The 13,536-nt window shown below is 37.4% G+C and overlaps 1 protein-coding gene across 2 annotated transcripts in view; it reads left to right on the plus strand.

The window, feature by feature from the left end:
* CFAP61 (cilia and flagella associated protein 61) overlaps nt 1-13,536 on the plus strand; it is a 216,470-nt gene that overhangs the window by 17,935 nt on the left and 184,999 nt on the right. For both annotated transcript variants that reach the window (XM_084623095.1, XM_084623096.1), the window contains exons 7-8: nt 6,235-6,367; nt 9,485-9,638. In XM_084623095.1, the coding sequence (XP_084479221.1) occupies nt 6,235-6,367; nt 9,485-9,638 (287 nt within the window). The remainder of the gene's footprint in view (nt 1-6,234; nt 6,368-9,484; nt 9,639-13,536) is intronic.

Below are 13,536 nucleotides of genomic sequence, written 5' to 3' on the forward strand. Positions count from 1 at the left end.
GATCTCATCATGCTACAGGCTTGTGGGATCAGGGCCCAAATCCTGACATGTGATCTCAGGCAAACTCACGTTTTAAGAGGGAGAGTGTAATTTCAGTATTGCACTGCTTTAAAAGGGCCAGTGGCAGCAGTATAATGAAATGTCATAGTGGTAAATATATAGGTTTAACTCTTGAGTTTAACTGAAAAAAATTGTGGTTCTTATCACTTTCTACCTTTCACTGGTTGGCACAATAAAACAGCAAGTTTAAATTACAGTACAATCTGATTGAATTGAACAGAAAGTCTAGTTTTGATTATTTGAAATTTCATAGTAAACACACTATATAAAATTCAGTTAAAGTAATGAAGACACAGTAATAGACCCCACTAGAGGATTCCAGCCATGAAATCTTCCCTGAGAAGAACGGAGAGACCACCATTTCTGAGTGTGAATTATGAAGTGTGTAGATTATTAGTTTTAGCCAGGGTCTGCTGTACTAATGGAGTCATTTTAGGTAGAGGTTTAATCAGGTGAATAACTAGAGTCACAATTTATAGTGTATTATGTTTACCCATAGTTCCTTCTTGCTTATATAAGCCCATTCAAATTAGGATTCCACCTATCCAAAAACTGCAGTAAGGGATGGAGGTGGAATGTTGGGTGGGAAATTTTTGTCGCTGATGGCAGTTTATGCTCCCAGTTTGGAGTGGGCAGCTGCAGAATCCACCTGTATAGGGTCCCCAAGATTGTCATCCAAACTTAAAAGTCATGTGAAAGAATCCAGTCACTACTAGCAGAAAAGGAACGAGATCTCTAAACCTATTATGCAGAATGAAACAATAGTCTGACTGCTTGGGTGTATTTGTCTTGACTCACTGATGGAGACAAGATGGCATACAGGCACCCACCCTTCCCGCTACAAAAATGGATACGAATGAGTTACTAAGAGAGATCAAGGCAGGCATTGCTGATATTCACTCCAAACTACTAGATATTAACAAAACAACCCCGCCTCCCCCCAAAAAACCCCACTTGGCAGACCTGGATGAGAAGGTCAGCACTACTGAATCCAGTGTAGTAGAGACTGCAGAGGAGACACTGAATATGCCCACCAGAATCAAGCAAATAGAGAGAGAGGGACACGGTGGGATCTTTAAAACTAATGGTACAGAGAATTATAAAAGAAGGAACAATGTAAGAATAAAAGGAATCATTGATGATGGGGAGAAGGGTAGTCTTCTCTAAGGGTCAAATTCAGTCCTGTGCATGAGGTCAGCACATATCATCTATGCACCACTTAAGCCACACTTAAACCCTATGTTCAGTTATACCATTCTACCAATATTTACAAATTCAGACACAGTATTTGTCATAAAAATTAATAAACAGAACTTTTGAAACATTTACATCCACTTTAAGGCCTCTTTAAACTGCCAGAGTGGTCTAAGTGGGAATCAGGGCCTATATTTATTTGTTTTTTAATCACTGGCTGCAGTAAAACTTGGTACTAAGGGTTTCATTTTACATACTTGATCAATAGGAACATAAAGGATGTTATGTTGGTTTCCTGAAAAGTTGGAGAAAGGAGTTAACAGAAAAATAGCCATTGAAGAATGGTTATCAGTATGATCTTCAGAAAAAAGCTTATCAAGTATGTACTGTTCTAAAGGAAAATTATTTTTAGATATTGTTTCAATGGCACTTATTCCAGAAAAGCTTAACAAAAATTATAAAGCAACTGGTAACTAATGGTAATGAGGTTGTGGAAATATTGGAAGCTTTACTCATATTTAGTGGGATTGCTCACAGGTAGAATATTATTGGGGTGAGATTACTAGTCAGATTGGGTCAACAACTGTATGTGGTCTGTTTTAAGGGACCAGTAATAATCCTTTTAGGTCTCACAATTAATATCATGGCCTTCAGTGAGCATAATTCTTCAAGATTTTTTAGTAGCACTATGGCTCTTATTAGCCAGGGATTGGAAAAAGAATATTCTCGCTTTTGTTAATATTTTGATTCATTAGAGTTTTAGGACATAGTGGAAATGGAGAAATGGATGCGTTAAATTAAAACACAATAAAGGAGACAAAAAACTAACAAATACCTAGCTTCCCACCTTTCTTCTATTGGATTTTCATACCAGAAACAGCCACTCGCTGTAAAACTGACACAGTTAAACACTCTGCGTTTTAAATGAGCGGTTGATTGTGAAAATCGCCAGTGTAGAGGGCTCTCAACAATTGCAAGAAATACACATGTGCAACTGCCCTTCCTGGGGAAAAGAAGAAAGAAAATAGACTTAAGACTGGTTTTATTATACAACACTTAGCAAATTAGGGCCCTGACCCAGCTGACTTCTGGGAGCTACCACAATATAAATGTTATGTAATAATTAATGGACTAAAAACAAAACAATACGTAATAAACAAGAAAGAAGTGTAAATTAACTAAGGCTTTTATAATGGAAAATATTGCATTGATTCATGTATTGATATTTTTATTTTTATTTTGTAAATCATTTTGAAAAAAAGAAGTTATTTTTTTAATTGCAGGATGGTGCCAATTTTGAGCACTGATCCTGTTTTGTGACCTCTGTTTATAAAAGAAACAAAAACTTGAGGAAAAGGGAAGCTACTATAGTATATCAGGCAATCCTTGTAATCTCTGACCTTTCAATTGCTAGAAGTACAGCATGTGATGATATTTTCTGGTGGTTTTCAAAGGCTGTTTAATAAAAGGATTGGCCTCAAGTTATGAAGGAAGTTGCTGAACTAACAACTAAGAGATTTAAGACCATTAATCTTCTGAGGGATTCGGAAGTTACATGGCCCTAGCCTTATAAAAAGTTTTCTGAGTAATTAATTTACTAAGTTACAGAACATTTTCAAATGTGTTGTAGCACTGTGTGAGTGCTTCGATGAATAATTTATAAGAAATGTGTTGATAGTTGACCACTAGAGGTCACTAGAGACCTTGCAACGAAATAATCACTTACATTGCTTCCAGATGGCAATACATGTCCTAGTTTTGTTTTTATTATCTGAATTGAACCAACAGACAGGCCTAATTGTATCCGCCCCAGCCCTTTATTACTTCATATCTGTATAATACTTGACAGGTTGACATGATGACAGTGTGATAAAGATTATGACTGCACCACCTGTGGGTGTAGTGTGACCACTCTTTGCCAAAAATGTTAACAGTCTTGGGGTACTTTTGGATCTCCAGCTCCTTTTAGATTTCAAGGTAGCAATAGTGGTTCATTCTACTTTTTAAAATCTGTGGTTAGCTAAGAGGTTGTTAGATATTGCTAGTCATCATGCTCTAGTTATCTGCCGTGCATTATACTTGCAAGGTACCTTTAAAGATGGCCTATAAGTTTTAACAAGTGAAGAATGTGCTGGCCCACTTGTTTTAGTGCAGGGGGTTGGTGGGAACATATCACCCACATGCTCAGTGAACTTCAATTGATGCCAATCTTCTCTCAGGGCAATTCATCATGTTGGCTCAAATGTCTAAAGCTTGCCTGAGTTTGCTTCTTGGCCCTTTAGGGACCATCTCTCTCCCTGTGCGTTCTGTGACAGCTGAGATTAGCAAATGCACATTTTATAGAAGTTCAGTCATGGAGATTTGGAGGTGTTTTCAATGGGGAGTCCCTAGCTGTAGATCTTATTCCTTCTTGTGGTCCATCACAGCCTGAGTTTCCTGACTCTTAGGGGATAGTGCAAGATGCATCATTTTAGTAAAGCATGTATTTGTTGGACCATTGATGAACTGAATGGTTTGGGTAGTACAGGATTGGGACAGTTTATTGTGTTTATTATGGATAATTTAATGTTAGATATATTTATTTTGTGACAGGCCCATGGTGATAGGCACATTAAAAAACCAGCAAATAAAACAATCAATAGGTACTGCGTTCCCTGACTGTACTTTTTATCTACATTATTCAACATGCATTAAAATTCTCTTTTAGTCTTGTGCTTCTGATTAAGAACTAGGATTTCAAAAGCTTAATATTGGATTTTAAATGAGAAAACATTAAGTATCAGTAAGTGTGTTAATCTCTTCAGGTATTTCAATGAGAATCTATCTATACACTTTGAGTACTGTAAGACTTTTACTGCCAACAGTGTATGTCAGGCCAAGTGGAGACAGGTTGAGGTAGCTTTCACACTGACAGCAAGTTGAATGTAGAAGGACCAGTAGAAATAGATAAGATCTGCATCCTGCAAACTGCAACATTATACCTGTGCTGGAGCCTCATTTTGACTTCAGTGGGAATCCATGTGGACTCAGGGGTCTGTCTTTGCAGTAAGTTGCAGGATTGGAGCCTAAGTCTTTACTGGCCCTCTTTAGTTGTACGTGATTTATGTTGAAAAGTTGATTGGCAGGAGTCAGTTAGGCAGAGAAGGGAGAGGAGATTTTGACCACCTTTTCAGGCTATGCCTCCAGGCTCCCCAGCCTTCATGAAGAAGGCAGCAAGTGCCTCACACTGTGGTGCCATCTTCAGACATCTGCCACAGGAGCCATGGAAGACAGCACGGGCTCTCCACACAGAAGGAGCTCCACCGAGGAGCTCCTTCCAGTTCTTTGCTGCAGGGCTGACGTGCTGAAACATCCAGCCATGAAGTGGTTCCCCCGCCCAGATGGCTGCCAGTGGGTGCAGATCTGAACAAAGTGACCTCATTTCAGAGCTCCCCTACCAGAGCACAGAGAAAAAGGAGGAAGGGAGTGTAGCATAGGCTAATGTTCAGAAGTAACTTACTGGGCATTTTAGAGGCAATTTCTGGAATGGGAACAGTTTGATGCTAAATCTCCCTTTTGATTGGTCAGTTGCTGACTGACACCAGAGGTGAGGAAATGCCCCCATTGCTCACGCTAGCTCACCAAGTCACAGAACACCAACTAGTGAGTAAGCACATTTAATTCTTTTGAGTGAAATTATATAATTTAATGGTCTCTTTCACACAAAAGCACACAGTTACGGCAGATTCTGCACAGGTGTGCTGGGGGGATAGTAAAGGCACAGGGAGCTCCTCCCTGCCCATGTTTGCACCATCTTTGGTATGGCTCCTTTAAGAGATTTCCACTGGCTGAGGATCTGGCCAATTGAATGTAGATTTTTGACAGCCCTGTGTTGTTGTTTTTTTGCACCTGGGGATTTTTAGATGAACTGTTTGAGTGTGTAGGCTTGCTTTGTAAATTAGCAATCACTGCCAGCAATACAGCAGAATATTAAAATGAGAAGTTTTTATTTCTTATCTTCAGGTAAGTAAGCATCCTCCTACCTCAATCATTCTCCCATTTTTTGTTTATATTTGTCATGGTAGTAGTTATGGACCACTGACAAGTACATGATGAAGAACCTGACAAGGCTACTGGTTTGTGAACAGTATTTGTTTAATTCCTATGTTACTGTCATGGGTCAGTATACTCCCCTCTGTTGCATAGCAAAATCACAGAGAGTTTGTGGTAAATGCCATTGGATGCACTGCAGCGAAGAGGGTTATTCAATATGTTCATTCCCCATCTCAGAGTAAATGGCAGCCCCTTTTTAACAGCAGTGTGGAATTGTGTAGTATACATTATTTTTGGCCTGCAGTAACTTATCCTGTTATCAGAGGCGCCATTTGCATCTGCCAATGGAAATATCACAGCAAAGAGTCCACTATATTGCCAATACTGGAATAGTGGGTCTGGGAAGTTCACAGAGGTGTATAACTAGGCCTGGCTGTTTGAAGATGCCTGGGGTTAGGTTTCCTTATGGATCCTTGGTTTCTGCTTCAGCAGGGGCCACACCTCCATGGTTTCTGCTTCAGCAGGGGCCACACCTCCAGTAAGGAAAGAGGTAGTCGATGTTTACAGTCACAGCTTCAGCTACATTCATAAGATCTCTTGTTTAAAGTGTTGTAAAGAGTGTCTGTGCTGTAAGAAATAACAGCTATCCAAATTTCCCTTTTCAGTTACCTCTGGTATGCCCAGGAAGACATCTGTTCTTTCATTCTCTGTAGTGCATCAGAGTAAATTAATAAAGAGTTTTAAAAAATATTTAACAATATACACTGAAACGATCAGTCATGTTTGATTTACAACATTCTAAAAATGACAGTGTAATTGAAATCAAATAAATAGTTGACTTTGTATAGAAATTATCATTTGTCTACACTCTGAAAAACAAATTAGGGAGTGAAGGATCAGTATTCTAGTATTAGAAAGTTTTAAGACATCATTGATTCTGTTTTACAGGGTGGAAGACCATGATGATCTCATGCCTATCTTCATGCATCAGAATGAAATTCTGAGAGAAACCTATGGAGAATACTTCCTTGCAGAGCTGATAGAAGCTCAGGATGAAAAAAACCATGCTGTTGTTTGTGAGGTAGATCCTTGACATGCAGTAGGCTTGGGTATCCTTAACATTCATTATGCTGTATTTGGTAACAGCTGGTGCACTGGCTTCTTGAATAAAAATGAATTAAGTAGGACTAACTATGCCTTAGAAAGCAAAAATCATAATTTTGATGGCCATTTGACACTTGAGAAATTCAGCCCTTTTCTTAGTAAGCTTTCAGTTCTTTCAGGAAAATGATTGCCCCTTTGCAGTGGGTATCTCCTTTAAGGATGGAACATGACAAGTGAATCAGTAATAAATAGTAACAATACTTGGCATTTCTAAAATGCCTTTCCATCAGAAGATCCCCAGTTACTTTACAAATCTCATTTGTACCTCACAATATTCTTAAGAGGATGACAGGGTCACCCATTCTACAGATGAGGAAACTGAGAATAAGCAAATTAAGGGCCCATTTCTGTGGGATTCTGATTGTCTGTGAGGATCCATATGACTTTAACTCATGGTGACCTCATTACGCTTTGAGGCTGCTCACAGCAAGTGCTCACCCCTTTGCAGACTTGGGCCTTAAGTGACAACAAAATCATAATTGTATGTCACCTGAGAACTTTTTTCAGAAAAGAATGGAAATGTATTAATTTACTCTTGACTGAGAGCTCGACCTTGGGCAGCTCTTCTCTGGGAGGTAGTCAGGAGCATCCCTGTCCCTGCCCTTGTGTAGCTAGTAAAAGAGCTAACCAGAATAGCAGCCCCTCTGGTCAAGGAAGCGTAGCGATTACTGCTGCGATGTTTCCACCAGGAACAACTCATTGAAAAGGGACAGGGAGTCATGGTTCTGCCCCTCCTATGCAGAGGCCAGCAGAGTTGGCTGGACATACCGTGATCGGTGATGCATACAGTGATGCATCCAAAGAAGTGGGTTTTAGCCCAGGAAAGCTTATGGTCAAATAAATTTGTTAGTCTCTAAGGTGCCACAAGTCCTCCTCGTTCTTTTTGCTGATACAGACTAACACGGCTACCACTCTGAAACGTGAGCAATATGTTAAACCCTTTAAAGGGCTGTAGCAGTTTATATTCACCCTAGCACAACTGGAATGCGCAGGCAGGCACTGCCTTTCGATGCTCCCCCTGGGGCAGCCTGTACGCTTCTGAAGCTATGCCTCCAAAGGAGGACTGTGGCTAAATGCCACCGTCTAACCCAGTGTGATTCGTATGTATATTTTGTTTCTTATCGTAATATAAATGAAGCTACAATTTGGTAGATTTTTCTGAGATAATTGAAAGAGGTGATCTTAAATCAGTTATTGTTATTTTAGACACTTTGCATTATAAATAACCAAATTACATCCACTAGCAACATTAATACTGCATGTGATGACTGGTAACCAAGGATACATAGTCAAAAATATCTCCAAAAGGTAGAATTAGAGATGCTAGAGATGGACAAGATGAGTGAATATTGTAGTTTGTTTCCATCTCCTGATCAATGCAGAAAAATGTATGCTATCTCCAAAAATCAGGAATTAGTTTCTTAATTAAAAGAGAAATGAGAGTGGCCAGCATGAAAGAGATTTTAAAAACCTTGGTATTTTACATTGTTTCAGAGGCATGCATTTTTAAAAGAACATTCTATTTTACAATATGTAATTGCCATACTTTGTAATTCTATGAAGTATTGTAGGCAGATAGGAGCTATAACCTACTTTAACTCCAGAAATCTGCTTCCTTGAGCAAAACAGTTAAAAAAAAAAATCCTTAAAATGTAATCACTGCAGTTTGAAACCAAGCGGTAAACAATAAGCCATTAGTGTAATAACACATTACAAACAGTTATTTTATAATCTTATAAATAATATATTTCTATCATACATTTATGGCTCAATATGAAACCTGCAAAACGTGCTTCAGGTCTTCATAGTATAGACTCACCAATGCTGCTGCAGATTGGAAAGATACCTCCATATGAACCAAGATAGATGCCAATTTTCCCTGCAGAGAATGAAGCTGGCAACCTCTTTTTGCACATATGGTAGATGGATTGGTTAATCAGCCTCTGCTGAGCCTTGGGCCTAAAATTACACAGCAGCCAGACAACTGCAGAGACCCATCTTTTGTTCAGTTACTCAAACAAGACAAGCAAACAATCACTTGTTGTTTGGGGAAAAAAATAAACTTTTTTTTTTATTTTTATTGAAATGTTGATGGCTTGATAAGACAGCTGGACAAATTCAGCCTTTTATCACAAGATTTTATTAAGTATAGGAGGAAAAAATACATATAGTGGTTATATGTTTTATCAGTAGGTTGCATATAATACTAAAAATTAAGTTATCTTCTACCTGCCTTATTTTAGTGAAAAATCAGTGATGATTCTTATTGTCAGTGTCTGTTTCTTGTTTACTATTGTAACTTCCAGGAAAGCTCCAATTCCGTGCATTAAACCAATGTCACATGCTATTTCATCAATGCAAGGTCCTTATCGCTGTCATATCTGCCTGTGCAGTTATTAAGGCATTTGTTGCTTGATATGTCTTGAACTTGAAATTATCTAGTGCTTATAATTACTGTGCTTTCTGTCCCTGAATTAAACCATGTCACAGGGAAATAAAGTATTTTCTTCCATTTAAGAGCACAAAGAAATTTTTACACTAGTGTTTAGTAATTAGGCAACCATTGTGTTTAGCTAGATCCAGATTTTACTTAACAGTTTTAGATTAAGCAAGAATCTGTTCTGAAATAGCTAAAGATGGCGCTTTGTAATTATATATGTTTTGTGTTCATTTATAAATAATTGTTGAGATACAAAACACCTTACAGACCATAGCTAACAATATTTTTTTATTCTTCCCCTGTGCATATTTAAATCAAGATTATTACATTTTCTTTTACCCTCCTCTGAAGTATCTGGTATTAGCCACTGTTAGAGACTGGATACTGAGCTAGCTGGACCTTCAAGTTGATCCAGTCTGGCTATTCCTATTTAAATCTTTCAAACCCTGGAACAAAGTAGCTTTGTTAGGTGGGATTTAAGATAAAAAGTATGAAGTATATTGGATTGTGTGGCCTTTTCTTGTGCCCCAAATTCATGTCTTTATATAGACTTGCAGCTTTTAAGAGTGTGATAATGTTATTTTGATATTTCAGGATGATGGCACTGCAGTAGGTTTCATGAGTGTGTGCTCGGAAGTGAATATACAACTGCTTCATGACTGTTTTGACCTGGGGCCTTTCCATGGTCTCTGCAAACCACATCCTGATGATATTCTCAAACTACCTCAGGAGCCAAGTATTGAAACAGGTAAAAACAGAGTAAAATATATAGATTCAAAATCAGCTAGGCTACATTTATTTTTAACTTCCAAATATATAATTATTTCATGGGGTTGGAGGGGAACCTTTTGGAATGGTCTAGCTCAACACTAGGCAGGGAGGTCTGAGAAGGTTTGACAGCTGTTGTCTCTGGTTATTAAATGCTTGTCACTGTTGAGGAGATTGGAGGATCTTTCAGGATCAGTAGCATTATATAAACAAAGTTCAAATCTTGGAAAGTTAAAGCATTAGACATGTCCCCCACATGTCATCTGCAACTGGTCTGTTAAGTTAAGGTCTCATTTTGAAGCTGATTCTAATGTCTGAGAATAGTTAGGCAGCTGACCAGTATCATCTCATTGTTTCCTTGTGCTCTGTCTGTTCTGCTTATAGTCTTGTACCTAGTCTCTGACTTGAAGAGTTTATAATAAATCTTTGTTATGTGTTTGTACAGTGTCTAGCGCAATGGGGCCCTGCCCTTTAAGGGCTACCATAATACAAATAAATGATAATGATAATAATAAAGTTGGTATATGAATTGCTTGAAGAGTAGAAAAGTTCTCTAAATGATGCACTGTCATCCTCTGGCCTCTTTCTTAAGAAGCACTGAAGAGTTTTTTTGCTAGTGTTTGTTTTTTTGCATAGACAACTACATTTTGCTATTTGTTAATAATCAATAATAGAATAAGAATGAGCACTAATAAGTTACCACAATTATCTGTTTCATTGAATGCTTCTAATGCCTTGTCTCAGACCAAAAAGAGGGCCACTGAGCAGCCTAAAAACAGTCACCCACAGATATCCTAGAACTGTCAGCCTCAGGGAAGAAGATGGAGGAAAGAACACACTCCTAGCTATCCTATCAACTTTCCTTTCCCTCCCCTGCAAAGAACCACCATGTTAATAAAGGAACTCCACCATTTTATTCTATCTCACCTCCTTGCCCCTGGAGCTGCTGGAGTGTTACTGCAGACCTAGGTGAAGGACAGTGTTGGGAATACAAATAGGGCTGTGGGAGGAGGAAAAATCATTAGTACAAGTCCACTGTTTGTTGGGAAGCTCCAACCTCTTGACTGTAGTGTGTATGTGGGTCCTCTCTTTCCTAACCTTGCATGCTGGGTCAGCCTTCTTCAGGATCAGTTGGCCAGGTACACAGTCAGCTGAATGGATCTTATAAAGCCATGTAAATTAGGGTCAGGATTGGGTCTTTAAAAGGCCAAATGACTATTTACCAAAAGACACTAAATAACTTAATCTTCATAACTTTAAGAAACACCTTTAAAACAATAAGCTGCACCAGTAAATTCTTAGTAGGTATTGCATGTATGCTTTAAAGAGTTAGTCTATTGTATCTGGCCAAAACGGGCAAGAGGAAAATGGTTCTTGTTGTTTTTAAAATCAAAGTAAAAAAATTAAGCTAGCTTACATTTATTAATACAGTATAACATCTATTACCAAATTAGTTGATATACTAGCTGCTTGGAGGTTACAAAAATTTGTATGCCCTTTATTTGTTGTCATTTTGCATGGTTTCTTTATTAAAAATTTGCTCTTTATTTGGTAAATTTTCCAAAATCTGCACCTCGGTTGATTATCTTAATAAGAGCATTTCTTCCTATTGTTTGTTAGGTATTAGAGTTTAATGTCTGTTAACAGAAAGCTGGTGTTTTAAACAGTCTGTATAAAACCCACTTCTGCTCTTAGTTAATCAAGTTTCACTTATGTGGCATATGTGATGTTATAAATCTTGTCGATCTCCACTCATTCATAAAGAATTTCAGGAAAAACAGCGGTGACGCAAAAATTTTAATGTAAAAAACAGCATATTTAAAACCAACCAACCGAACAAAAACTTTCAAGCTTTTTTTTTTTAATGAAGTATTCAGGAAAAAAAGGCATAAATCTAATTCCTCCCCTCCTTTCTGTCATCTTTAAAAGTATATTTTTTAAAAAGTAATGTTATATGTTATAGCTTGATTATGGTAGAAATAGAGTCCATTTATAGCAATTGCATCTTGCTATTCCATGGATGAGTCTTTGCAGAATCAGGGTTTACATACATGCTTGAAATCAACAGAATTATTCATGTGGCTAAAGTTAAGTGCATAGATATATCTTGCAGGATCAGTATCTTTTTTTTGTGTGTGTATGGGTACACCATTTGTGCACTGCTTTGAAAATATGGAACCAAATTGTCTGCTGGTGTAAAGAGAATGAAGCTGTGTTAATTTACACTACCAGAAAATATGGGCCATTATATCTTTAATGAATTCAAAGTCTGAATATTTAAAATGTGAGCTGTACAAGAAAAGCTTTGTTCAGATATAAATAGCTGTAATAAAGAATTTCCAAGCTGTTTAACTTGCTTTGGCCCTTGTACATGGAGACTGCAGGTGGTTGTTGTTTTTCCTTTCAAAATCTAATACTGGGCAATAAAAATGAAAGAGTATACAACATCTATGTTTAACGTAATGTTGATATGCCACTTGCATTTCATTATAATTATAGTAATTTGGCTGTTACTCTATATGGAGTCAGGAATTGGTAGCTAGAACACACTATGATACTGTGGGAATGATTCAAGAGGTTTTCATCAGGCTTCTTATTGAACTGGCTTTTTGATCCTGCTGACTTTTACATCTACCATCAACCCAGCAAACAGAATCTTTTAATTTTCTTGTGGTTGAAGTCTTTCTTACTTCAGTTACAGTAGATAATGTTCTTCCAGATCACACGTTTATGGTACATATACAAACAACAGTGATGCAACTATATTTGACTGTGTTGGATAGAGGAGCCATTAAGGGTTTCATTTTAGTATAAAATCAGAAACAACATATAAATATTGATATGTAAAGTAGAGGCATGTATTAGTTAACTTCTGACACCTGCAAGCCTGTTTATAATGAGAAATACTGTTGGATTAATCAGGATGACATTTGATCATTTCTATAAAGGTGCCCATCGGTGATACCCCTAGAGAAACCACATATTATGTATAGTATATGCACTTGTGTTTGCCTGCACATTGCATCAACGTTTATTTCTTCTGACAGTGATTATAGCTTTTTAAAAAAATATCATGCTGAATTATTTTAGGCCTTTAAACTCATTATTTAAAAAATTAAATTGCCTGAGATTGTCCCAAAAACTACTTACCTAAGGGAATTGAACTGTAAGTTAGTTAGGTTTCTCAACACAAAGCATGCATAGAGTTTTTTGAAGCCCCCTCCCAGGGCTCAGAAGTCTTCAGATTCATAGGTTACTGTTTTGGCATACTTTATCTTAAAATCTCAAAGAGCTTTTGTTAATTAAAGCTTTTCTTCAGAGACTTCATTTTAAGTATATGAAAAAATGAACTAGGAATATGTCTTTAGGATTTGGAAAGTGACTTTTAAGGAATTTTGATAGCTAATTAACATATATGAAATGGCTTACATATAGGGATCCCAGATTTTATTGTTGTGGGGTTTTCGTGGTTATTTGCTTTAATTTATTGACTCCATCAGTGTTTTTAACTGTTTCTCACTTTAATTAACTATAATCAGTTAATATTTGGTTCCACATATTGAATATAAATTTGGCAATTGCAGCAGGATTTCAAATTATTTAAAGTAACTCACCTTGATATTCTACTGTAAACTAAGGGACCGTTCCTGCAAGATGTTAAGTAATCTCACCTCTCATTGACTTCAAAGGGAATATAGTGTTCATTACCTGGCAGAGCTGGGTTAGAGACTGTTTTTTCCCAAAATTGTGTAATTGCTGTCAAGCAGCTACCCAAAGGCTGCCAGGCACATGGATGGAATGAAAGTAACACAGCAGTCAACTTCTGCTGCATTGATGTCAGATTTCAGTCATGTCCTATTGCACAAATTGTACATGAG

Source organism: Lepidochelys olivacea (assembly GCF_965140295.1).
Source record: "Lepidochelys olivacea isolate rLepOli2 genome assembly, chromosome: 3".
In the NCBI taxonomy this organism is placed as follows: Eukaryota; Metazoa; Chordata; order Testudines; family Cheloniidae; genus Lepidochelys; species Lepidochelys olivacea.